This window comes from Electrophorus electricus, chromosome 8, assembly GCF_013358815.1.
Source record: "Electrophorus electricus isolate fEleEle1 chromosome 8, fEleEle1.pri, whole genome shotgun sequence".
Taxonomy (NCBI): domain Eukaryota; kingdom Metazoa; phylum Chordata; class Actinopteri; order Gymnotiformes; family Gymnotidae; genus Electrophorus; species Electrophorus electricus.
The window spans coordinates 24183215-24209799 of record NC_049542.1 but is presented as its reverse complement, the minus strand read 5'-3'; the positions used below and the strand labels follow the sequence as shown (position 1 = coordinate 24209799).

At 45.3% G+C, this 26585-nt stretch overlaps 2 protein-coding genes across 4 annotated transcripts; both read left to right on the top strand.

The window, feature by feature from the left end:
• Positions 1-12333, top strand: ints3 (integrator complex subunit 3). Of its 2 annotated transcripts, none has more exons than XM_027019760.2 (29): positions 1-280; positions 992-1075; positions 2334-2417; positions 2779-2892; positions 2992-3076; positions 4130-4196; positions 4440-4581; positions 4780-4909; positions 5034-5131; positions 5275-5466; positions 5589-5676; positions 5797-5876; positions 6144-6235; positions 6407-6513; positions 6628-6741; positions 7096-7225; positions 7333-7387; positions 7591-7694; positions 7887-8051; positions 8285-8438; positions 8718-8786; positions 9051-9126; positions 9300-9413; positions 9630-9678; positions 9770-9937; positions 10101-10201; positions 10369-10441; positions 10871-11024; positions 11371-12333. In XM_027019760.2, the coding sequence occupies exons 1-29, from the start codon at positions 197-199 to the stop codon at positions 11446-11448; spliced, it is 3051 nt and encodes a 1016-aa protein (XP_026875561.1). In that variant the 5' UTR covers positions 1-196; the 3' UTR covers positions 11449-12333. The 2 variants fall into 2 exon arrangements, with proteins under 2 accessions (XP_026875561.1, XP_026875560.1); XM_027019759.2 differs by having other exon boundaries at positions 6628-6747.
• A 1172-nt stretch (positions 12334-13505) lies between these two features.
• si:dkey-27c15.3 (GON-4-like protein) lies at positions 13506-26361 on the top strand. Of its 2 annotated transcripts, none has more exons than XM_035529428.1 (28): positions 13506-14125; positions 14283-14354; positions 14655-14887; positions 15038-15112; positions 15214-15264; positions 15528-15578; positions 15706-15801; positions 15902-16015; positions 16120-16290; positions 16389-16596; positions 17090-17191; positions 17364-17404; positions 17485-17594; positions 17786-17990; positions 18481-18567; positions 18995-19157; positions 19625-19754; positions 19925-20072; positions 20246-20362; positions 20517-21917; positions 22646-22736; positions 22861-22970; positions 23225-23422; positions 24039-24182; positions 24265-24516; positions 24756-24901; positions 25083-25185; positions 25340-26361. In XM_035529428.1, exons 1-28 carry the CDS (start codon positions 13867-13869, stop codon positions 25454-25456), a joined length of 4995 nt encoding a protein of 1664 aa, XP_035385321.1. In that variant the 5' UTR covers positions 13506-13866; the 3' UTR covers positions 25457-26361. The 2 variants fall into 2 exon arrangements, with proteins under 2 accessions (XP_035385321.1, XP_026875558.2); XM_027019757.2 differs by having other exon boundaries at positions 22858-22970.
• The last annotated feature ends 224 nt before the right edge of the window (positions 26362-26585 follow it).

Genomic DNA, 26585 nt, shown 5'->3' with positions numbered 1-26585 from the left:
CACTGGCGAAAACACTGGAGTGGTCGAGCAAAGGTTGGGCAAGACCGAGTCCTTTAAACACACCGTACGCGCCGAAGGGGGTTTTTGGGGGTGGAGAAAAAGTTAATTAGTAAATAAGCAAACGAGACCCTCGAAAACACCGAGGACAAGGTTTGCAGGAGGCCCTGGTCCCTATAAGCCCTTCACCCCCGAGGCGATGGAGCCCTCACCGGCTAAGGGGAAACAGCAGGGTCGCCTTCTGGTGTCCACCACCCTGGACGCAAAAGATGAACTCGAGGAGGTAGGCACACTGTTTCTGATCCCCAAGCACATATTTACGGCTTAATTCTTTTCCTCAGCCCCCATTGTGTCAGTTACCGTGAAGTAATGGTACTGTGGGAAACGATGTACAGAAGAGCACAGTCGCGATGCGAGCTGCGCAAAGTTTTCCATATATCGCTGTTTCTGTGATGTTGGCGTGAAGCGGCGCATGTCCTGCGTTTTGCCCATGTCAAAGCCGAAATGACAGATTTCAGAATAGCAAGGTGGAAACCCCAGTAAACGTTACTGATGCAGTTAGAGGCTGGAGGCGTGCAGACCTCCTAAATATTAGCTGTAGCCTAGAAAAAGAGAGACGCGCTGAAAATGAACGATGTCGTAGGTTATCTAAAAAGGTATTTTATTGAAAATTCGTGGTAACAGTCGTACAAATAATTATGAGGTAGACATATTGTGCCAGTTCTAATTTATGCTCAGAAACCACCTGCTGTTTATGACAATTTGCTGCATTTTGTCTTTTAAAAAAAAGTTTATTTTAAAATAATTGTGCCATTGCCCTTGTCTTTTTTATGAAGCTGTGCAGTAAAAGTTTCTTACTACTAGACGTCACACTTTCTCCATCATTGTTATTGTGTACGTTACCATGCTGCTGTTTTTGGCAGGGTGGGTGGGGATGTTGTCTCAACAGCTTGCGCACGCACTTGCTAAGCAGTTCCTTCTTTTGTCATTTCAGCGGTTGGAGAGATGTGTAGCGATCACTACATCCATCACCACTGGGCTGTCGGAACGAGAAGCTAACGATGCGCTCACTGCCCATGTGAGCTTGCGTCTTCTTTCACTCATTCACCACATTGTGCTCATTCCTTGTGCAGGACTTGAGGCAAGGAGCATAAGCACAAATGTGCAGCTAGCAGATGACTAGGGATGTTTAGGGCACAATCTGGGTTCTTTTGAGCATAGAAATCTCCACATTGATGTTAACTAACAACAGTCCTCATCCACTCCTTTTTGTTTCTTCTTTGACAGCCCTTTATGCAGTGTAGCAGGCAGTGTGATATCCAGCGTATCATCCAGAGAGTGTAACAACCAGCCCATAACCATTAATAGCACAATGTCATTTTAGTGTGATTATATGAACTACACAGTGTTATAGCCAGACCTCAAACACTAATAGCAGTGTCATTTTCTGTGGTTATATGATCCATGCATTATTACAGCCAGAACTTAAACACAGTGTCATTTTAGCCTGGTTATATGAAGTCAATAAATATTATGTTAATGTCATTAGAATATACCAAATTAAGCTAAACTGTAGACCATCAAACCTGCATTACGTACATCTCCAGGTTTGTGTCTAACCATGCCACCCATGGACAGAACTAAAATTAACTGGTTTGTAACCAGTTTAATCATAAGTAAATGTGATTGAACTGCAGTGATTGAACTGAATTTTTGAGCCACACCAGCGTTTAATTCATGTTTCCTTACAGAGGGCAATGGCTGTTCTGTTGGCTCTGTCTGGCATAAACAAGAGATTTTTCTATATCCTGACAAGAAAAATATTAAGATGGCATTATTACTGCCATTGGGTACAGCAGGTTTTAAATAGAGCGTCATAGAATAGAAAAAGTAAAAGGCTTCCTTGTAAAAAGGTGTTTTATTACGTCAGATGCACTGACTGAATCCAGTTCCGTGTTTTGGGGTAGTTTCAGTGTACTTTCAGTGTACATACATATGCATTTAGCTGATGCTTTTTATCCAAAGTGTTTATGACTGAATTATAACTTGAGCAATTAAGGGTCTTGCTCAGGGGCCCAACAGTGGCAACCTGGTGGGGGTGGGGCTTGAACCAGCAACCTTCTGATTACTAATTGAGTACCTTAACCACTGAGCTACCACTGCCTTTTACACATAAAGAGCATAGGTGTTTCCCTCAGGTATTTGTTATTTCTTAGTTAATGATAGTGTGTACCTTTTATAACAGAGCAAATAATTAATGATGTGTGTGTGTGTGTGTGTGTGTGTGTGTGTGTGTGTGTGTGTGTGTGTGTGTGTGTGTGTGTGTGTGTGTGTAGGTGTGTAAGGGTCCCCAGCAGCATGAGGAAGTGTGTCTTGGCCTGTTCACTCTGCTGCTCACAGAGACTACGCAAGCACAGCGGGTAAGACATCAACACACACACACACACACACACACACACTGGCTCAAACCCAGTGGTAGCTGGTATTCCTACCATATCTGCTTTCTGCTTTATCGTCTGTAACTGGCCACATCTTCCGCTCCAGGACCTGTGGCCTGTGGTTTGGACACATGCTGCAGCATTCTACATGTGCTAGAGCATTCTTACTTAAACATAAAGCTGCCTCCCAACTGAGCAGTCCCCCTTTCATAATCACTCCGCTCTTACCTGGTGAGGTGTTACATAGTGAGTGTCAGCAGTTTTACCTGGTGAGGTGTTGCATAGCAAGTGTCTTGCTATCTTATGTAGTGAAGTGTTTCATAGCAGGTCTGTCCTCTCACAGTGCTACAGGGATCTGACGCTGGTCAACCGTGATGGCATGAACGTCGTTCTCATCAAGATTAACCAGATCCTCATGGAGAAGTTCCTCAAACTGCAGGAAGTGTGTCGCACACAGGTGAGCTTTGCTTTAGCCAGTGAACGCCATAGTCTTTGTATAGAAAACAGTGAGCTACCCACTCTAAACTTGGCTTCTGACACTTAACCGTGTGTGTAGTTGGTGTGGTTGGTGAGGGAGCTGGTGAAAAGTAGCGTCATAGGAGCTGACGGAGTCCTCATGACACTGATGAAGCAGATCGCTGGTATGTTCAAGTGCACACACACACACCTCCATTACTCACTCAAACCCACATGATCTTTAACATCATATCAAAAGAAACACAACCAGAGTTGGGGGTAATGCAGTACTGTAAACCTAATTATTTTTCCACCAGGTTAGAGTTTAAATTCCTGCAATTGCTTCAGAATGTTATTACTTGCATTGTTTATATGTAATATAACGAAGAATGTGCTGAAAACGTAAGTTCCACCCATATCGACTGTGCAGACACTACCCTCCCTTTTCAAATTGCAGATTTTTATGGGTATGAGAATAAAATAAAAGTAATGTAATGAATAGTGTTGTGTACTGTATTAATAAAGTAATGAATAGTGTGATGTAGTTTATTAGTAAGGAAGTGAATAGTGTGATGTACTGTATTAGTAAAGTAATGAATAGTGTGATGTACTGTATTAGTAAAGTAATGAATAGTGTGATGTACTGTATTAGTAAAGTAATGAATAGTGTGATGTACTGTATTAGTAAAGTAATGAATAGTGTGATGTACTTTATTAGTAAAGAATTGAATAGTGTGATGTACTTTATTAGTAAAGAAGTGAATAGTGTGATGTACTTTATTAGCAAAGTAATTAATAGTTTGATGTACTTTATTAGCAAAGTAATTAATAGTTTGATGACTTTGAGTAAAGTAGTGAATAGTCTGATGTACTTTATTAGTAAGGTAATGAATTGTGTGATGTACTTTGAGTAAAGTAGTGAATAGTCTGATGTACTTTATTAGTAAGGTAATGAATTGTGTGATGTACTTTGAGTAAAGTAGTGAATTGTGTGATGTACTTTGAGTAAAGTAATGAATAGTGTGATGTACTTTATTAGTAAAGTAATGAATAGTGTGATGTACTTTGAGTAAAGTAATAGTTTGATGTACTTTGAGTAAAGTATTGAATAGTCTGATGTACTTTATTAGTAAGGTAATGAATTTTACAGTTTGAGAGAGGTAATTAGACATCTGAAATATATTCCTTTTTTGAGTAACTGCCTCAACAACGTGTTGCTAACCTGTTGCCTTCCGTAGGAGGTGACCTTTCCAATAAAAACCTGTGGCTGGCAGAAAATGTCCTGGACATCTTAGTGGAGCAAAGGTAAACAGTAGTATAGTTCATTATTAGTGTGCAGCTCATCACTGTGAGACCAAGGGGGCTTTCATTTGTTTAGTTATGAATGACATCTTCACTAATGTGTCCACGTTTTTGCATTTGATGTGGCCAGAGTGGTTCAGCCCTGATAATGGACATACAAGCTACTAAGTGTGTGTTTTGCGTGTGTGTGTGTCTCCCATCCTCTCTTGCATGCGTGCGTGCGTGTGTTCGTGTGCTTGCTTTCAGGGAGTGGGTGTTGAAGAGCGGTATGTTGGTGGCCATGTCCGTGTACACGTACCTGCGGCTCATCGTGGACCATGGCACCACGAACCTTCTGCCCCTCCGCCAGAGAGAGGTGGACTTCTGCGTGGGTCTGCTGCGCGAGAGGGTGAGGCGGGGCAAAGGATGGCCACGCCCACACAGCCCTCCGTTCTGTGGGGGCGACGAGCCACACCTGTCTGTGCCTGTATTTTAGCCTGTTGCTATAGCAGGGACACCATCAGAGGCTGAACATGCAAATGAGCGAGAGAATTAAAAAGATCTCTCCCACTCTCCCTCTCTCTCACTCCCTTTCTCTCTCTGTTAGTTCATGGAGTGCTTTATCATTGGGAGGGATCTGGTGAGGCTGTTGCAGAATGTGGCTCGTATTCCTGAGATGGAGCTTCTGTGGAAAGACCTACTGCACAATCCACAGAGCCTTAGCCCACAGTTTACTGGTATGTGTGTGCGTCTGCATGTTTGTGTTTGTGCATGCATCTGGATCTTGGATTTTGGGGGATTGTCTTCATATACATGAATGGTCGGAATACATAGTTTTTTGTGTGTGTGTGTGTGTTATAGGTTTATTGCAGCTCCTCACCTCTCGTACATCCCGTAAATTCCTGGCCTGCCGCCTTACCCCTGATATGGAGACCAAGCTACTGTTCATGACCTCTAGGGTAAAAGTTCTCACACATCCTGCCACACGCACGCGTGCCCGCGCACACCATGCAGACACTCTTGAAACAGCTTCCCAGCTACAACTGTCCTTCTTATCTCTCTCTCTCCATTACTCTCTCTTTCCCACCCTCCCTCGCTACAGGTGCGCTTTGGCCAGCAGAAACGCTACCAGGACTGGTTCCAGAGGCAGTATCTGTCCACGGCCGAGAGCCAGTCTCTGCGCTGTGATCTCATCCGTTACATCTGCGGCGTGGTGCACCCGTCCAACGAGGTCCTGAGCTCGGACATCCTGCCCCGCTGGGCCATCATTGGCTGGCTACTGACCACCTGCACAGTAAGCCTGAGAACTTGAAGCTATGATCTTGTGACTGTCTGTGTGTGTGTCTGTCTGTCTGCCTATGTGTGTGAATACAGAGAGGCTTTTTGGTTTAAGCTGTTCTGTTCACATCTTTCCAGTCTAATGTGGCTGCGTCCAATGCCAAACTGGCCTTGTTCTACGATTGGCTGTTCTTCAACCCAGAGAAGGACAGCATCATGAACATTGGTGAGGACAGAAGACTGAGCATGAAGAGAATGTTCCTCGCACTCCTGTCGCAACTGGCTCTATAAGAAGTTCATCTTTCCTGTGTGTACGTGCCTGTGTGTGCGTGCGTGTGTTTTTCAGAGCCGGCCATCTTGGTGATGCACCATTCAATGAAGCCCCACCCTGCCATCACTGCCACACTGCTGGACTTTATGTGTCGAGTGAGTTTTCCTGCACTGACGCCGCCTGTCACTTCTGTGACTATTTTCACTATCATCACCACTGTCCAATGAAGGTTAAACAACCATTACTGTTACAGTGCATCATTTCTATGTGTTTCCCAGTCTAGTTTGAATAACAGGGGCTTTCACCATTTTTCTTTTTTTTTTTTTTTTTTCTTTTTTTTTTTTTTTCTCTGACTGGGGTGTGTGTTGTATTCATTTGTGTTAGTCTTTCTCTTTCTGTCCCTCTTTCTCTTCCTCCCTCAGATAATCCCTCACTTTTTCCCACCACTGGAGGGTCAAGTGCGCCAAGGTGTCTTTAACTCCCTTAACTTCATCATGGAGAAGAGAGTCCTAGCGTGAGTGATTGTTGTTTTTTCCTTTTCTCTTTCTCAATCCCACACACACTGCATTCACTCTTTCTCTCACGTTCACTCTCTCACTCTCACACAAACGTACACCCCCCCCCCCTCCCCAAGTACTCAATAAGCTGTGTTCATTCTCTGTGGTCGCTGTATCTCTGCTGTCAGTCATCTGGCTCCGCTGTTCGACAACCCCAAGCTGGACCGAGAGTTGCGCTCTATGCTGAGGGAGCGCTTCCCAGAGTTCTGCAGCTCACCATCGCCCCCTACAGAAGGTCCTCACCACAGATCTCTCCGCTCCACCCACTCAACCACATTCAGACACCTTTAGCTCGTGTGCTGTCATCAAGTACCTAAACTGACAGTTCTGGTTTTTTTCTCTCTTTTAGTTAAAATGGAAGAGTCTGTTCCCTTGGAGATGGACAACCATGTGCTGGACAAGGAGGATGGTTGCTATGATAACACAGACGCCACCTTTAGCGATGATGAAGAGGAGTTAAACAGTAAGGGTGAGACCCATTGTGCGTGTGCAAGCCAGAATGTTCTGGAACCGATTTTCTGTGAGCTGGTACAAATTAACATGTTACAGTTTGACATTTGCTGTAAAGTAATTGGTGAATGAATGAGGAACATCGTTTATTTTCAGAGAAAAAAGATAATTTTGCACAAAGGTCATTTAGAATGAAACTTATTAAGGTAGCAACGCACGTCATTCATGCTCTTTATATCGTAGATCAGCTGTAACAGAAATCTTCCCCTCCAGCCCTGTTGGGGATCAATCTTCTTTCCCCCCCCCCCCCCCCCAACTCCCCCGGCTGTCCGTGTGGCCTGCCCTAACACCACTCCCCTGTCCCCAGGTAAAAAGCGTGAGTTCAGGTTCCATCAGGTGAAGGAGACATACGTGGAGGAGCCAGCAGATATAACCCCGTACGTGGACCAGCTGGACGAGATGCTGAAGGAGAAAGTGTTACAGTTACAGAAGGGCAGGTGAGGCTGCTGTGGTCAAGTCCACACCAGAGAACAGGCACGATAAAAGCTGATTAAGACTCAGTGGAGACTGGCTGATCTAATGGTCACCGTGACGCTTCTTTCAGCGACACAGAGGCGCAGTGTGAGGTCATGCAGGAAATAGTGGACTTAATACTGGAGGTGAGTTTAACACATTCAGGTTTAGATTACACCAGCACTGTGCTTAGTTCAGATTGGCAGGTTAGGGAGGTGGGTGCAGTTTAACACGGACAGTTATGTTTAGATACGCATAACAGCAGGCTGCTGCCTTTTAAGGACTGCTTTTGGTTAGTTTAGATGTAAGTAACAGTGATTTGGTAAGCGTACTGGTTGTTCTCTCTCAGGAGGACTTTGACTCAGAGCAGATGTCTGCTCTGGCTTCGTGTCTGGCCGAGCTGTTTAAGGGTCACTTCAGAGGAGATGTACTACCTGAGGAAATTACTGAAGAGTACGTACGTGCATGTATGTGAGTGTGTGTGTGTGTGTGTGTGTGTGTGTGTGTGTGTGAGTGAGTGTTTCTACATTCTTATATTCCTATACTGGCTGCTGGTAAGTCAGTGTGGAAGTGTTTTTCCCTGGGACTGACTGAATTAACTAGACTGAGCATGTCTGTCTGGATGGTCTGTGTGGCTGTGTGCAGGTCCCTGGAGGAGTCTGTGTGTAAGCCGGTGTGTCTGATCTTCAGGAACCTGTGTCAGATGCAGGAGGAGAACAGTGGTTTCTCCGTGCTGCTGGACATGCTTGCAGAGCTCTACCAGAAACAGCCCAAAATTGGCTACCACCTCCTCTACTACCTCAAAGCCAGGTGGGCTTCAGCTTCACTCTGAACCATCTCACCAGTTCAGCATAGAGCGTCCTCGTCACGGCATGGGCGTGGGCTCCCTTAGCTTCTCTCTCTCAATCCCTACCTTCCAGTCATACACACTCACTCACTCTCTCTCTCTCTCTCTCTCTCTCTCTCTCTCTCTCTCTCTCTCTCTCTCTCTCTCTCTCTCTCTCTCTCTCTCTCTCTCTCTCTCTCTCTCTCTCTCTCTCTAGTAAAGCGGCGGCAGGGAAGATGAGTCTGTACGAGTCATTTGCTCAGGCTACAGCTCTGGGTGACCTGCACACCTGCCTTATGATGGATATGAAGGCATGCCAAGAGGATGATGTGAGGCTGCTCTGTTATCTCACACCCTCCATCTATTCAGAGGTACACACACACACACACACACACACACACACACCATCAGTTTATTCACAAACCTACCATATGCTTGTCATTTGTCATACTGCCTGGATACAGAGCAAAACATTACAGAACATTGCGTCATTTTCACTATATGACTACATAAAATTCTTAGTATATTTAGTTTTTTAAAATGTGTGTGTGTGTGTGTGTGTGTGTGTGTGTGTGTGTGTGTGTGTGTGTGTGTGTGTGTGTGTGTGTGTGTGTGTGTGTGTGTGTGTGTGTGTGTGTGTATTCTCCCAGTTCCCAGATGAGACCCTGCGCAGTGGAGAGCTTCTAAATATGATCGTGGCAGTCATTGACTCCACACAGGTTCATCTTGCTGTATTTGCCTGAAGTAGTAGCATGCAAATTCACACAGAATACACAGCACACTACATTCCAGCTGACACTGCCAGCCCATGTTTGATCTGTTTGTGCGTCTCTCTCTTTCCTTTGTCCTCTAATCCCTCTCTCCTTTGTCTTGTGCATGTCTGTCTCTCTCTTTCATTCTTTCTGTGTGTGTGTCTCTCTCTCTCTCTCTCTCTCTCTCTCTCTACCCCTCTCTCCCTCTCACACTCCCCCGTCTGCTCACAGCTTCAAGAGCTGATGTGTCATGTAATGATGGGAAATCTGGTGATGTTCCGCAAAGACTCTGTGCTCAACATTCTCAGTAAGTGCGTGTGTGTGCGCGTGGGAGAAAGAGCCATGAACTTGTGTGACTCTTTCTGAACATTTCTAAGAAGTGTTTGAATAAGTAAATTTTGCCTCATTACGGGTTGGTGTGTGTCTTTTTGTGTGTGACCGCATGCATGCACATGTGCGTGCACTTGTGTTGCATTTCAGTTCAGTCCCTGGACTGGGAGACATTTGAGCAGTATAGTACATGGCAGCTGTTCCTGGCTCACAGTATCCCATTGGAGACCATCATCCCAATCCTACAGCACCTCAAATACAAGGGTGAGCACAACACCCTTCACACAGTCATTATGCAGGACACGCCCCTTAATGAGTTGGACCATGTAGTACACAGCCACTGAGAACACGGGCTGCCTTATCCCCGCCCCCTAACGACCTGGAATGCAAATGTGCTTTCAGCATCTTTGGCCCATTTAGTTTGTTTCTTTGTTACTTAGTTGATCTGTTAAATTAAATTATAAAATTCTCTCTCTCTAGAGCATCCAGAAGCTCTCTCCTGTTTATTGCTGCAACTCCGCAGGGAGCAGTAAGTTTCAACCCAGCAAACACCAAATGCACTCATTTACGGGCCTGATGAAGACGATGGCTGACTTCATCTTTATCGTGTGCGCCTGTAGTCCCACTGAGGAGATGGTGAAGATGGTTCTGAGTCGGCCGTGTCACACAGAGGACCAGTTCACCACCAGCATTTTGCGCCACTGGGCGGCCAAACACGACGACCTGCTGGGCGAGCACATCAAGGCCCTGCTCATCAAGAACAACAACATGCCTCGCAAACGGCAGAGGTGACGAGTGTTTGCACATGGGGCGCCGTCTCACGGCAGCTGGACCGCACTGCCAAGCAGTGGTGGGCCTGGCGTGAATTGCAGTGCAGTGTTCAGTGGGTGTGGTGCAGCTCCGGCGTTGATATGTTTGCACGCTGCCTGACTCTCTGTTCTCCTCCTGCAGCTTGCGGAGTTCCAGCAGTAAATTGGCCCAGCTGACCCTGGAGCAGATGCTGGAGCATTTGGACAGTCTGAGGCTGAGCCTGAGCAACACCAAGAACAACTGTGTGTCTCTCTCCCTCTCTGTCATTATAATTCTTACACTACACTGTAATCTCTGAGTGCATAAACAGTGTGTGTGTGTGTGTGTGTGTGTGTGTGTGTGTGTGTGTGTGTGTGTGTGTGTGTGTGTGTGTGTGTGTGTGTGTGTGTGTGTGTGTGTGTGTGTGTAGTCTTTGCACAGACACCCATCCTGCAGGCTCTACAGCATGTCCAGGCCAGTTGTGATGAAGCCCATAAGATGAGGTAGCTATTACCTCCACTGACATTTTTATGTACTATGTCATGTGTGGAATGCCAGCCTGTACAGGGCTTGAAGTTCTCTGGTACTATGCCAGATTTTCAGTGTGTGGCTCTTTTTTTTTTTTTTTTGCTGCATTCTTAAAATGTTCTCTCCATTTCCTTTTAACTGTTCATATAAACTGCGCTTCCTGTTTTAACCAGCTGTACAGTAGGATTTCGGGCTACTGAAACGATCGGGCTACTTTGCTGGCCTGTTAAAAGCAAGTGACATTGTTAGTCATTCTGGAGCCCTTGCTGAGCCCTTGCTGGTTTTCAGACTTTTTAATTTTCTCGCTTTATCCCGTCCTGAGGGACAGCTATGCACACATTTTATATGTATAAATACAGCATCCATGCCAGAATGCATGTGCACCCCGGCATTCTGCTTGGCAGGTTCAGCGATCTCTTCTCCTTGGCTGAGGAGTATGAGGACTCGAGCAAGCCGCCCAAATCTCGCCGCAAAGCTCCGGCCTCGTCACCGCGCTCACGCAAGGGAGCCGCCCCGCCTGCCAACAATGAGGAGGACAGTGGATCTAGCAGTGCATCGGTGAGTTCCTGCGCCGCGATTGGACTGTTCCGATTACGTCAGCCCTCACCTGATGGGATAGCCATTCTTTGTGGCATGTGAGAATATATCAGTACTTCAGTTCAGTACTGCCATTATCGGTAAGCTAGAGATTCAGTTGGTAATCTTGTATGATGAAAAAACATTTATTAATGGTGAAATATGTCAATAAGCAGCATCTTAATGTAGTCGGACCTTGCCTCGATGGACTTACAAAACACCTTACATAATAATTACATATTATTTCTTATTATTTCGCTTTTTTTTGTGACACAAACTTGTAGAGGAGGCTAATGAAACTGTCATCTCTCTCTCTCTTTCACCTTAGGAGGAAGAGGACTCCAAACCTAAAGCCCCCAAGAGGAAAAGAAAAGGCTCATCTGCAGTGGGCTCAGACAGTGATTGAGAGGACACGCCCACACTGCAAGCCCCGCCCTTGGCGTCCCTACCATCATGCCCATGCTTCTATTGTGATGTCACTGGAGAACCAACCACCTGCCAATCATCTGCTCTAACCACTCAGGGCATCTGGCCCACGCATCAGCGAGGAGGTGCCCTCATTCTGAGACTCAATGCCATTGGCTGGAGCCAAGAGACATGTCCCTCTTCTTCTCTCAGCACAAGACCCATGGGCTGATGTCATCTGAGGGGACTTTGGTTGACTTTGAGGGGCAGGGCTCGGGGACGGGCTAAGCCCCAGGACCTTCCCTTCCTAGCTGAACAGACAGACGTCCAGATAGAATCACACACAGGAGTCATACCTAGTGTACTGAGCTCATCGACTCCTCAACTACTATTGAGCACAAATGCTGTGCTTGAAAGGAAACGAACAAACAAACAAAAAAATTCTCCTCAACTGTAAATAATGAGTAAAACCCTGGGTCTTTGAGGTGAAGCAGAGGGGTAGTTTTATAGCATTCATGGTCAAAGTTTGTGTTGGAAATCAAAGAGCAAAAAAAAAGTACTCCACTTCTTGAGAAGACATATTTTATCATTTGATGATGAACAGTCATTTTTCCCGTTGTCCCTTATGAATCCCTTTTTGTCCTGAATGGATATTGGCCCACTGGAGCCAGGACAGGTTTTGCAGGGAGGACACTCCTCCTTGGTGAATTTTTACTGTGTTTGCACTGCACACAGGTGCAGGAATTGGACTGTATAAATGGAAGACTTCTGACATGTTGACAGACTTTTTAAGAAAATTGCTTTCTACTGACCTATTTTCATAAAAAAAAAAAGTCATAACTATGTTAAAGGATTATGTTATTAATAAAAAAAAGGCAGGAAACAATTTTTTTATGGATTTTTCAGTGTTTTGTTCAGTTTTTCATAATGGGTCTGCAGAATCTGAAACCAATCACAAATAGATTTTAAGTGGATGGACACATGTCTGCATGGCTGCGTACACACTGGGAAGGGATTCAAATCCAGTGTGTGTCCTTGCACAAAAAAGGTGCTTCAGGCTTCCTGGGAAATAAAAAAAAAAATCAGTTTCACCTTGGGACATTATGAAGAACACTGCTTGGCAGAAGATCAACCCAGATTTCCAGAAAGAGTTTAACAGATACAACAGTATAAATGCAGAATAACTTCACAAAGAGGTTTAATTAATGCCCTGGTGCTCTGAATCTCCCCACCTACTGCCACTTGACTTCTCATGATCTGTTTCTTAAGGACATTTGTAACAGTTCAAGAAATGTGGAAATATTGAAACATTAAGCCTTTTAATTACTGCTGCATAATAAGTTAAGTTATATTGATCAAAATGTAAAATATGAGTAAATGGACCAATATAAAAAGTTAGACATGACAAAAAGAACCAAAGACCAAGCTATGTCAATCTGCATTGTACAGCATAAAAATACAGTACTCTCTCTCTCCTGTTACAATTCTGCTGTAGACATTCATAAAGTCTATAACAGTACTGATCATTAGACTTTATTTTGACACTTTTTAAAAGGGTCCCTCCCCCAGCATGGTGTGTATTGCTTTGCAGCTTTTTCAATGGATTTAACATTCATCTTAACCACTCGTTTTCCTTCTGAAATTTTCTAATCATTTCAAAGCACCCCTTTCAGTACTTGTTTCATGTTGGTAGTATGTACCAAAACAGAGATGCCCAACCCTGATTCTGGAGATCTAGATCACTGCACTCTCATTTCCAACACACCTGATCCTGCAAACTTCTCTAACATGCCACTCTACTAGTGAAAGTTCTTTACAACAGCTGCTAGCTTGTTTAAATCTCATATACCCTACTTTAAAGACGTCAGTTAATTGAGCTACAGATGATATGCTTGGTATATGACGTCTCTTCACCCACACATATCTCTACCCCCACCTTTTTCGCCTTTTGGAAATCACTGGTTTTGAGTAATTGGGAAATTGGACTTTTAATTTGACGAGTTGCTGGGCTTACATTAACCGGATATGACGTATTATTGTTATCGTGCTGACCGGTGTTCCTGATGGTCACAAACTGGCGCGTACAATGAAACTTAATTCTCACTACATGGACCTGTGTTATCGTAGATTGCCGGCGGGTTAAAAGTAGGTGTGATAGGTCACGATCAAAATATATGAGAGATTTTTTTCCTGGTAGTTAGAGAAGATGTGGCCTATCTCAAATGGAGATACCTGGGCTAGCTGGGCTAGCTAGTTTGTAGAGTCAAAACAGATTATGGTTTGGCAAAATGTGACATGAACGCGTCTCATTTGAGTTTTTATTTATTAAAATTAGGATTCACACAATTAGGAACCTCGAGTTTGAAAAAAAGACGATATCCGACCCAGCTCCCAGTTAGCTATCTTAGCTGAATTCGAAATGAATCACGTACGTAGACGGAAGCAGGGAAACGGCAAGACCGCACAGTCTCGGTCTAAATGGGGCAAGAATGAAGAGGACGAAGGCCAGCCGAGAGGCAGTGCCCCCTGTCCTGTCTACGGGCTCGTCTCCGTCTCCCCGGAAAACGGCTCCGATCCGTTTAAAGGAGAGGTTAACGCCGAAAACACTACATCGTCGAGGCGATCTGGAAAGAGTAAAGGGTGTAGTCAAGCACTCTACGCCAGCTCTGAGAACGAAGGTAAATGTACTGTTTTTAAGTAAGTGAACGCATATGTGAGATGAAATGTATGTTGTTTTTCAGATAACGTTAAACATGTTGATGCTAAGCAGCGATTTTAACTGAACTGTTGTACCGTCTAAGGAATAGTCATAAACTAAGAACCCGTGGTTCATAGGTGTGGTACAGAATACAATATTTGGCCTGTCATCAGAAGATGAAACTGAGAAGACCCTGGTCATCACAGTTGGTGAGTTTTAAAAGAATTAAATTGTTCAGTCCTCTTGAACAGAAGAAAGATGAGATGCATCCCTATTATTGAATTCAACCCTTAAAAAATGAAAATGCATGTTATTTAGTATCGATAGGTGTTGACTTTATATCTGTAATTGGAAAAGAAAACAGGCGGGTTGTGTCTTCATTGTACTGGACATGCAGTAACTCAGAAATGATTGGTCCAGTGCCTGAGAGCGTTCTGAATGTAGTGGAACAGACCTGATTTCCAGGCCTTTCATGAGTATATTTTGATATTGTTGCTTTTTCCTCTCAGATGGTGAGCAAAGCTGCAATAAACAAATTGGCAGAAGAAAAGGAGGTGTGAAAAGGAAGAGAGAGATGAGCGGGGACTTAACTGAAGTAGGTCTGCAACAACAACAGCAGCAGGAGGAGGAGGATGAAGATATCCAGGCAGAGGTGGAGATTGACCGAGAGCTGGACAGAGAGCTTGAGAACAAATCTCGGCAGCACAAGCTGACCTCTGCCAACGTGCGCAGCATTTTACACGTGAGTGAGTGCTGCAAGGGTTATCAAAGGTGTAATTATTACAGATTAGATGTGCCTTGTGCCAAGTGCTGAAGCACACCGTGAACAAATGTGACTTTCTGTAGTGGTCATGTCTGAGCGCTGTTGTGCTTGTTGACCTCATGTCCTTAGGAGGTGATCACCAATGAACATGTGGTAGCCATGATGAAGGCAGCCATCAATGACACTCAGCCCGTTCCACTGTTTGTGAGTATCGGTCTCTCAGTTTAAAAGCAGTAATTGTGTCATGTGGATTTCTTGGGACTTGGGGAATTGATCTGCTCGCTGTTTCTCCCGGGCATTTGCAGGAGCCTAAGATGACGCGCTCTAAACTGAAGGAGGTGGTAGAGAAAGGAGTGGTGCGTTGGCTGGTTTGAATTCTTTTAACATTTCAGTTTTGTCTCTTAAAGATGCAGATTGTTCATATGATTCTCAGGCATAAATTTAACACACTTCAGGCTTAGCTGATTACAGTGTAATGTATACACTTTAGGTTGTGTCAGACTTGGAAAAATAGAGTGTGTGGAGAGGTATACAAGAGACAGGAACAGGAAGGTGGTGAGTAAGTGTGTTAAACGTTCAGTACAGTGGTGTATTTTAATCAGTTGCAATTGTTTTACAGGTCATTCCTACTTGGAATATTTCACCAATTAAGAAGCCAAGCACAACGAAGGTAATTAAAATGATTCACCTGCATAGTTCAAACATAATTCAATACTGGATAATATCCTGAATCCATAATAAACTGATCACACAGTAACTGCTTTATTGTCTGAATGCTGATGTGGATTTATTTGCAGGGTCCCCAGTTTGTGGACATTCCTTTAGAAGAAGAAGACTCATCAGATGAAGAGTATTGCCCTGATGAAGAGGAAGATGATGAGACTGCAGAGGATGTAAGAGAGAATTAACGCATGTCATCCAATGTTAAAACTCCGTATCATGGGTAATATATAGACCCTGATTGGAGCTGATTACAATATTTGTGTGCTGTAGACACTTCTGGAAAGTGATTTGGAGAGCACAGCATCTTCCCCAAGGGGTATGCGGTTAAGCCTTAACAAATCCTTTACTGAACATGCCCGGGAGAACAGCTGCAGCCCCAGACAGGTGACACACACCCATTCGTCCCCCCACCCCTTACTGTGTGCAGCTCCAGAAAACCCCAGCCTGGCCTGCAGCAGCAGAAAAATAAGCTGTCCCTTTTCCACCAGACTTTGCGCAGGGCCAGACACCTGCAGGTGGAGGTGATGCCCATGGGGCCCCCACCACCCCCTCAGGGCCCGGAGCCGGCAGGACCCAGCAAAGAGTGCAGCTTCATGGAGAAACTCCACGCAGTGGATGAGGAGCTGGCCATCGGCTCTGACTGTATGCACTCCTACCAGGTAACGGCTGCATTTGAGCATGAGCTATATGAATATAATGGCCTGGAATGTTGTTATATAATATCTCAGTGTCTACACCCCTCCTCCCTGATACTCAGTCTCTTGGCAATGATGGCGAAGAGAGTCTGATGGCTTTTCGCACTCGATCCAAACGACCACTCAGAGACGTTCCCCTGGGTCGTCTGGAGGCGGAGCTCCGAGCTCCTGACATCACGCCAGACATGTACGAGCACGGCTCCACCCTGGAGGATCGGGAGTGGACACAGTGGCTCCAGGGCCTCATGAGCTCCGAAATGGAGAATGAAGGTGACCTCTCCACTCAGACCACAGCTCATTCCAGAACCATGCCAAACGTTGGAGGTCTCACTGACACATTATTGCATCTGCTCACGCCTCACTGTGCCACTGCACAGCATGGCTTTTTAAGTTACAACTGGACCACAGTAAACATGGCCACACAGTTGAAGTGCCAACACAGATTGCTCCTTCACAGTGGTGCACAAAAAACCTTTTGCGTGTTAAGGGCGCCCACTTGTGGAGAATCACCTGCACTGCTTAACATCGGCCAGGGCCTTAAGACTCTGTGCCTTTAATTAAAAAAGAGGAGCAGGCTGTAATGATTTTGAGGGGAAAAATGGGTATGGTTATGTCAGCTCCTCCACCTCCACCAGTCGAATGCTACTCTTTTCCTTTTCACTCTTTAAGTGGTTTATTCTCATTCCATGTAAGATGAGAGGAATCGGTTCAGGAATCATTTTGGCACTGTAACTCAAAGCCTTCTCCGTCTGTGTCTGGTTAGAGGAGGCCGATGACGAAGATGACCCCGAGTACAACTTTTTGGCCGACATTGACGAGCCGGACGTGGAAGACTACCGGAACGACAAAGCCGTGCGCATCACCAGTGAGTGAGCAGCAGTAGCTGGACATCCTGGCGCTTGGCACGCCTGTGTCTGGGATGCTCGGTCACCTCCACCAATCACAGTCAGCATTTTGATGTTGCATGTAATTGCCTTGAGCCCCCTCATGCATATTTTGTTTTTTTTTTGTTTTGTTTTTTTTTTCTTTTTTTGTAGAGAAGGAAGTGAATGACCTGATGGAGGAGCTCTTTGATGCAGTAAGACTCATCTCATATCCAGTATTCATAATAACTGTCTTTCTTGTATATGGTGTCACGTAACGTCTTTTATTTCGTAGTTTCAGGATGAGTTGGGGGGACAGGATGAAGAAGGCCATGAGGAAGAGGAGGACAAGGAAGAAGAATATGTTCCCCAGCAGCAACCACCTAGTGTTCTAGAAACAATTCAGTAAGATTTCCTACACACCCATGGGCAAGACTGAGCATGCCTTACCGACACACGCACACACACACATGCACACACACACACACACACACACACCCCAGTGCTTCTCCCAGTTTATTTACACAAAGAACATAAAAGTTAATTGAGTTGATTTAAGGAGGAGTGTACGGGTGTGCAATGACCGTTGTGTGCAGGTATGAGGATCCTTTGGCCGACATCCTGAACCAGCGCTACAGCACAGTGAGAGAGCAGCTGGCAGCTCTCCGCAAAAGGAAGGCCCTGCTGGAGAGCAAGGGTGTGCCCTTACCCCCGCCACGCCCTAAACGTCCCTCAAGCCCCACCTCCCCTCTGTTCCTCAGCCCTGCCCAGAAGCTCCGTCTACAGCAGCACGTTCAGCAGGTCAGAGGAAGAGCCCACACATTCTCTCCAATTAGGGGCAGTAATGATTATGCCCCTTAAACAACATTTCTGTAAGTTTTGAAACTCTGCCCCGTCTGGTCTATAAACTGAAGAATTATGCTTTTCTCTCTCGGTTTACAGACCGATCGCTATGTTTAAGCATGTGGATGAGGTTTACTGACAATGTAGAAAGTATGCTTCTGTAATGGAGAGACGCCCATCTTTTAAAAAAAAAAAAACAAAAAAAAAACAAAACACCAGTCTTAATTGGAAAATGCGTTTTCAAAAAGTAAGTAAAGGTGTGTGGTAAACTCCACCATTATCCCTCTCAGTACCAAAGAACTAAAAGGTAATATAAACCTAAACACTTTGCCAGAAAAGGAAAAATTCACCAAAATTAAGGGAAAGGAAAAGGAGCATACAGAGGGTTTGTGGTTAGTTGCGTTGTGAATGCGGCTGTGCTCTGAATGCACTCCGTGTTGTGGTGCAGCATGTGCAGCTCCTGACACAGGTGAGCATGCTGAGCAGACGAGTGGAGGGCTTGCAGACGGAGGCATGCACCACCCGACAGTTCCTGGTGAGAGACAAACACCACTCACTCACCCACACACTCTCTTTCTCATGTAATCCTGATATGTAAAACATAGCAACTATTATGGTGCAGTTGTGTCAGACATCTGTCTTTGCCATAGCTGTGTGTGCACTGTATCGTATCATTGCTGGCCCTATGGATGCGGATGCATGCAGGCTTGCCGTTGTTCTGTGCACCAGCTCCATTTTGCTCCACTTAGTTTTAGCTAGTTGACACATTTGAAGCTGTTGTAATGCAGATTTATTTATTGCTATACTGTGTTATTTAATAATGCTGTGACATGTACTGTTATACTATGAAGTGTGTGTATGTAATTATTATTTTTTTGTTCTCTTGGAATTTCAATGTCGGCATGATTGTTATTGCACTTTGTACTTTTTTGCTGTGGGTTTAATCTGTCCCTCCATTCCAGTCAGAGCTGCAGTTGTTTGCCCATCGTGGAGAAGAGGCCTGGCGTGGGATAGAGCCTGGGTTTGTCAGCATCTTCCGAGCATGTAACCTGGAGCCTGCTCTCATGCTGCTCCAGGATCTGGACCACGCTCCTGACCCTCAGACCCCTGGGCCACTGTTCCCAGGTCAGGCAAAGCACTTTTGAGGCACTATTATGTATTTTGTTTTTGCAGATTTTGGTTCTATTCTAGATTTATGGTCTTGCCATGTGTTATTCTAGAGCAAGGTTGTCAGACTGACCTTTTCTAGAGCAGGGGTGTTAGTCTCCAGTATTGGAGGGCTGAAGCATTCTGTCCTTTAGTGTTCATTGCTAATTTCCCACCTGTTTCTAAGTGAAACTGGATGAACTAGTGGAGGCCACATGCTAGAGTCTGCAGTGCTGGAGGCCTTCCACGCACCTGACTTTATCGAGGCCATTGGAAGAGTTTAATGTTTGTTAATGGAACCTGTACTTTACACGCACAGCAGTTTGCTACACGGCAGCATGTAGAGAAATTAATAACTGTGTTAGTTCTCAACGGCATTGCTACAATCTTTTAGGAATATAATGACTGTTGAGCGTTATTGTGATGGTGCATCCGGTGCCGTTAAGGGTCCCAGATTGCGGCTGATTTGGCTTGGTTGCTGGGGACGCGGCCTGTCTTCCTCTACCCGGAGTTGCTGCCGCATGTCGACCTTCGCCCTTTCCATTATAAGGGCCCCTTCACTTCAGCAGAGAACTGGTGGGCCGCAATGTCTCCCCACATCCGCACACTTTAAAAAGTGCAGTGCATTTGCTTAAAGCAACAAAAATCACTGGCCTGGACAAAAGAACACAACATGATTTTGGTTGCTTTGTTGTGTTTGTTTGGGGGTTTTTTTATTCTTGGTTGTGCTTTTTGTTTTCTTCCAGCCTGGTGGTACTGGGTCATCAGCACTTAAAGGGAACTGTACACCCACTCAAACTGGCCTGTCAGTACCTGCTCGCGGCTCGTAACTTCATCTGTTTGAGAACCCACGTTCGCTCTGCATGTCAGAAACAGAGTCCCAATATATTAAAGGTGTGTGTGAAGACACATTATTAATGGAAGTACATACACCCAATCTGTGCCTTGCTTTCACTCACTGTTAACACCTCTATTAGTTAACTCTTATGTCATGTTAGCAAAAACCTCAGTGTTCTCTCTGTGTGTGTGTGTGTGTGTGTGTGTGTGTGTGTTTGCGGGGGGTTCAGAAATATTTTATAGAAGGGAAATGTCCCCCCATGCCGCTGGCCTGTCTGTCGGTCAGTCCCAGTGACCAGCGCCCCCCAGTGGCGAGACACAAGCGCCTCATGCCCTGGTGGCTTAGGGTAACAACCATTCTAACTTCACAGGGAATGACTTTCGGTAGTCATTCATAAGCAGGCAATGACGAAAGTCAAAACGATGAGTATTTTTACTTTTTTGTGTGTGATTTAACACAGTTGTTTAAGTATACTCACCATCTCGAATTTTCTGTCGCAGCAAAACCTTAAACTGATTCACGAAGAAGTGAGAAAATATAACCAGCCTTTTGCCGACTTTCAACCTGCCAGTCCTGAAGGAAGCGGCGTCTCCACAGAGGTCACCCCTGCCTCCGTCTCTGCTGCTCCCGATCCCACAGTCACCCCGCCCTACATCTTCCCCCCGAGTACCCGTTACCCCCCCCGCCTTCCCGAGGCCCTAGACCTGAAGCCTCAGCCTCTGCCTCCTCCTGCTGGTTCCTGCAGGAGAAAAGCACCTCTTGAACTCCACATGCAGCCTTCCACTCAGCCTTCCAAACCTCTGCCGCCAGCTAAGGGCCTGGAGGAAGCCCTCCGTCGACTGACGCCCATTTTGCCAAAGCCTGGTTGTCCTTCGGCCCAGAACCCCATTCCCATACCTCAGCCTGAGCCACTGACCCTTCACCTCAATGCCCATTCAAACAGGCAACAAATCAGCTCTGCCTCCTCTGGAACTGCAGCCGTTAGTGCTGCAAATCCCCAAGTGGCACTGCCTGACATTACAAACGCAGCAGATCTAAACAGAGCAAAACTCATTGTGACTTTGCCGGCAGCTTCGCTGGGCCCAGGCCAGAACCTGCCGTCTCTAGGGGCCGTAGCTGTGAATCCTGCAGAAGATACGCACATCATAGTCCCCAATGCTGCAAAAGTAGCTCCAGCTAGCCCAGGCCAAGGGAACATAGTCATCACCTTACCTGCTGCTCCAGTGGCCACTGCCTTTATATGCCCCTCCCCTGCTGCTAAACAAGTGGCCCAAAGAGCTTCAGCCTTCGCTTCATTGGCTAAGGACCACATGAGTGAGTGCTGTGGCACCCTACTCAAAGTGAGCATGGGGCCAAGACTCCCTCTAGGCCTGCCTTCTCCTGAGACTCTGTCTCATAACACTCTGCATTCATTACTCCTGCTGACTCCAGGCTGTATCGTGACAGAGAGTGGGAGCTGTCAGAGCACTTGTTTGAACCCTGTACCAGTTATAGATCACAGCCAGAAACATTTATCCCAGCAGACAGTAAGAATGGAAGGATTTATACAGAGCTGTTTGGGAAACATTTACAAGAGTAAGGCAGTTCCAGTGGACAGAACCTCAAACAGACCTCCTATTGGTTACAAGGAAGGCCATTTTAAAGCAAATGACAATTTTCAAGAAATCACAGAAGTACAAGAGTTGGACATGGATGAGGTGATTGTTACCGAGGACGAGCAGGAGTATGTTGGAGAGGAAGATTTTAGAAGGCCCTTCCTCACCTTATCGGAGTCCTCGGGAAGCCCTGTGTCTGCTGTGGCCGGGGAAGATGATACTATGCAGCCAGCGATTAACGTGCGAGAGGAGGATGAAGGAGAAAGGAGTCAAAGAGCATGTGTAATGTCTGTGCCAGAGCTTCAGGTGAATTTATTAATCCTATGGAATACTTGTGATGTGATGTACTCCCCTCTGCCCTTACCTTAGACCACATACAAGGCTGATCCCATGTGTGATTCATCTATTTGTCAGGGGTGGGGTTGGTTGTTGGTATGCTTCAGCACATTCTCCTGGACAATGCTCCCCAGTCATTTTACAGTCCTGTGATACCAGAAGAGGTCTACAGATCAAGTCTGCAAGCATGCTACTTAGTTCAGCCTAAAGATTTTTGAAACATGTATAATTACAGTGGGCAGTGGCAGCTCAGTGGTTCAGGTACTTGACTTGTAATGGGAAGGTTGCTGGTTCAAGCCCCACCACTGCCAAGCTACCACTGTTGGGCCCCTGAGCACAACCCTTAACCTTCAGTTGCTCAAGTTGTACTCAGTCATAATTATAAGTCACTTTGGATAATAGTATCAGCTAAATGCCTAAAATGTAATGTAAATGTACGGTATTTTTTGGGAGAATCTAATCAAGTTAAATTCAGTTTAACTGAACAGTGTTAACAACTATGGCCAGGTAAACAGTGAATATCATGGTACATCTTTTTACACAGCTGTTCAAGAATGTAGACTTGCTAAAATTGATCAGCCTGTAATGGAGCTTCAACTGGATCTGTCACAAAAGATTGAGGGGGAAAATGCACTTTTGTGCAAAAACAATGGAATAAGACAAGTGTTGTAAAATCTTCTCATTTTGAAATTTACAAGGACACAAAGAAACGGTCAAGGGTGACATCGGAGCCGGAGGCTGACAAAAAGTGTCTGTTGGGTGAAGGCAAATCAGAAGCGCACATGTCAGGTTGGTCTTGAGCTATATATGGTATCACATAAGCAAGGAGTAATGTTTTGTTTAGATCAACATTCTGCTTTTTTTCCCCCCTCCCCTGAATAATCGTGGAATTGTGTACACGGTTGCTCAGCAGGAGGGCGTGCGGAGCGCCTGCATTCTGCACTTCTCTGTGATGACTTATCTGATGATGACCCTCGCAGAGATGTAAAAGATGTTGCCTTTGCCCAAGCCTACCTAGAAAAGGTGAGTAATTTTTGCGTGTAGGAGTGCGTTTTGTAAGCATTTTGGCATTTAATCTTCAGTGTTTTGATAAGCACTGGTATGCTGACTACTTTTTTTGTGTGTGTTTAATTTTGCCAGTGTGTCACAAAGTAAGCTGCTGCTTGACAGACTCGTAGCTTGGTCGTTTATGCAATGTATGCAAATGTATGGTAGTAATCCCCATTCCTGTGGTCTTGTTTATGCGTCCTTCCCTCATACTTGACCACACCCTTTAGGTGTGCGAGGCAGTGCAGGTGGTGCCGGGGAAGGTGGAGGAGTTCCTGGGTGTCCTGTACGAGTTTGAGCAGGACCCCGAGGGCAGAACATCAGTGGATCTCTACGTGAGGCTCAGATCTGTTTTGGGCGAATGGCCAGAACTGCTCAGAGACTTTGCTGCGTTCCTGCACCCGGAGCAGGCCCAGGAGTGCGGCCTAGTGAGAGACAGCCCTGCTCACGTTAACATTTGACGAAGAGGTGGCATGGAACACACTGTTAAAGACAGGGATTAATAGTTTCGCACCCGAAATTACATTGGCACTGGTCGCAGTAGTGGAAGGGGGGGAAAAATTGTCGAGAAAGAAACACAGACTATGTGCAGAACAGCCTGCAACCTCCTGTATACTGCATACTGGTCCCCAAAGCAGTATGCAGTTCAGGAACCAGTATGCAGCAAATGCAAACAAGTCCCATGAAGGTTACACCCACTTGTGAAAGATTTTCCCTGTCCATTGCATAAAGGGATACAGTACATCACGTACACACTTTGTAAAAGGTCATGAACAGAATGTTTGGCTGACATAGTATGTCATCTGGGTATCTTTTACATACTGGAAAAATGTATTTTGGTCACACACTGCATATGGCATACTGATTTGCGGCCCAGTCTGTATGTCGTTGGTATGTAGTAGGCTATATTGAACACAGCCTAGGAATATTGACAACATATTTTAAACAAGAAAAGGACCCCTATATGACATCCTGTAGCATAAAGGTAATGTAAGGCAGAAACTGCTGTATGTTTCATTGCTTGGTTCCTTCTTCTCCCTTCAGCTTGCTGAGCAGCAGGCGTTTGAGAGGAGTCGGAGGTTCCTGCGACAGTTGGAGCTGAGCTTCGGCGAGCACTCGCCCCACTACAGGAGGGTGGTGCGCACGCTCCAGCAGGGCCCGTGTAAAAGCCGGGCTGGCTCAGAAGAGGTGCGCCCGGGGTCCTAGTGCTAGCCAGCACACTGCTGTCCCTTCATCTCATCACTGTTGTCATCACATCTCTTCTCCTTAGATGAAGGCGCAAATCGCCATGCTGCTCCGAGAACACGTCCACCTGCTTGAGGAGTACTGGGTGTTTTTTGAGCGGCTCCACCCAGCTAAGCATCGTCGGTCTGAGGAGGAGGAGATGGAGTGTGACAATGTTGATGGTGTGTGTAGTGTTCAGACTGTACACAGAGTAGAGGGAAGCCAGCTACTTCAGCACATGGGAGCCATCTCTCCAGAGATGAGGGCAGAAACTCCCCAACATCAGACTCATTCCAAGGTAATGTAAAGAACATCATGAACATAGACCTAAAAAGGCAAGTGAAAAACCATATCCGTATCAAGCCCTGTAACAGAGCTACTTTAGCACTTTTTAAACACTTATAATAAAATAAGTTTGTCAGTGATGTAAATCTAAAGTAATGTAGGCAGGAATGTTTTCAAAACTCAGTGCAGCTGTAAGACAGCAAGCATGCATAGACTAGTGTCCATGCTTGGGAATCTTTTGGTTGTGTTCAGAGTGTCGACTCGGCAAAGCTTGCTGGGGAGAGCCGGAGTACCAACCCAGAGACAGAAGATGAGACCAAGAAAGAGGCAGGGCGTGCTTTCTGTGCCAGGAACAGTTCACGCATGCCAAGTGGGGAAAAGGTTGTGCTCTGGACAAGGTCAGAAAATCAAACGGGAGTTTTTTAATACTTCACTTTTGTTGAGTTAAAAAGCCATATCATGAAGAATGTATTTTTGGCAAGCTACTTAATCACATAATTATATAGTTACAATATAAGCTATATAACAATCATCTTGATTGTGTGTGTTCATTTGTATTTGTGTGCTCTCTTTGATCAGAGAAGCAGATCGAGTGATACTCACCACCTGTCAGCAGAGAGGAGCCAATCAAAGCACCTTCAGGTCTATCGCTGCTCAGCTGGGTCATAAAACAGCCACTGAGGTACGGTCTTCATCTGTGCTTCCAGTGTCTCTAAGCATTTTGTGTATATTTGCATCTGGAGTGGATAATTAAAGTAATCATACTATTAGGAATGGCTTGCACAAGTCAGCACAGATTGTGACTGTACTGGTGTTCCCTCTACTTCGATCCGCAGGTTGGTTCACGCTACCAGGACCTCATACGGCTCTTCCACGAATCCTCCAGACAGCATCATGCTGGCGGCTCAGACACAGAGGTCCAGCCCAGTCCTAGGGAAGAGGAACCCAGCTGATTAAACACAAACCTGCCATCCCAGCTTTTTTTTTCATCGAACATCAGTGTTCAGATGGAGGAAGCTTTAGAATGGTCTGGGCCAATATTGCTGTTACTTCTGCCCTAGAAAGGTTCAGTGTACTTAGCTTAGACTTTTTGGGCATTGTGAATGGTGAAGAACGGGAAAGGAACTAAATCAGCTCTCAGTTATCATTTTCATGCCTAGTGTCGTGGGCAGCCTCATCGCTCCTCAGAGAAGGTGGACTGGTTTGACTGGAAAAAAAGCACAGAAGGAAACCTCAGTCAGTCATATCAAATTAATATTATATATATTTTAGGATACTCATTTGTAGCTGGAGAACTCCAAAAAATGGCTATCCAACAGTCCCACTGAGCAGAGCAACCCAGTGTTTAGAATTGTTGGTGGACATTAGGTTCGGCTGCTCTGTGCTGCAAGATCCGGCGTTGGAAGCAGTGGGAGTGTCTGTTTAAAGTGGAGAAAACACAAAAGGTTTACCTCTGTGAAAGAATGACAACTGTGAATGTTTTTTATAAGAAGTACTTGAACAAAAAGACTGAAATGTCATGCATATGTGTCTGGTTGAAATCCTATTTATGAGAGATATTTGTTTACTGAATGATCTAAGATATATCCTTGAGCATAAACTCACCAATGTACTGGAGAAAGAACTGAAGCATAAAATGTGCCTTATTTATTTTGCAATGATGTTGATCATAAGGTGAGCAGAGTGCATCCAGTGTTCTCTAGACCACTGTACGTGTACTCTTCAGGAAGAGTGGAGAATGTCTTTACATTGGTCATATTGATGAAAGAATACACTAAAGTTTTACAAAATAGACTATATCAGGTTATGCACATGAATCTATGTAAATAGCCGTTGTTAATTAAATATGACCATATGTTACAATAATTTTTTGTTGTTGCTTTTTTTTATGAGGCCGAGCTCTTGTGATCGCTTATAAATATTTTAATTAGAAAAATTCGTAGTGAAGCGCAATCCCTTGAGTGCTCTTTGATTAACAGAAAGGTCCACCATTCACTGACTTACATCTCACCAACCGTAGACATGTCATCCAATCATTGTGCACGTTTCTGTTTTTATCCCGCCCCTCGCGTGGCCACCCAA

Coding starts and splice junctions, on each gene's coding strand:
- ints3 (XM_027019759.2), top strand. CDS start 197: ATGGAGCCCTCACCGGCTAAGGGGAAACAGCAGGGTCGCCTTCTGGTG. Junction 4,197..4,439: donor GACATCTTAGTGGAGCAAAG/GTAAACAGTAGT, acceptor GCTTGCTTTCAG/GGAGTGGGTGTTGAAGAGCG. Junction 9,127..9,299: donor CTCTGTGCTCAACATTCTCA/GTAAGTGCGTGT, acceptor GTTGCATTTCAG/TTCAGTCCCTGGACTGGGAG.
- si:dkey-27c15.3 (XM_027019757.2), top strand. CDS start 13,867: ATGAATCACGTACGTAGACGGAAGCAGGGAAACGGCAAGACCGCACAG. Junction 15,579..15,705: donor AGAAGCCAAGCACAACGAAG/GTAATTAAAATG, acceptor ATTTATTTGCAG/GGTCCCCAGTTTGTGGACAT. Junction 20,073..20,245: donor AGAGTCCCAATATATTAAAG/GTGTGTGTGAAG, acceptor CGGGGGGTTCAG/AAATATTTTATAGAAGGGAA.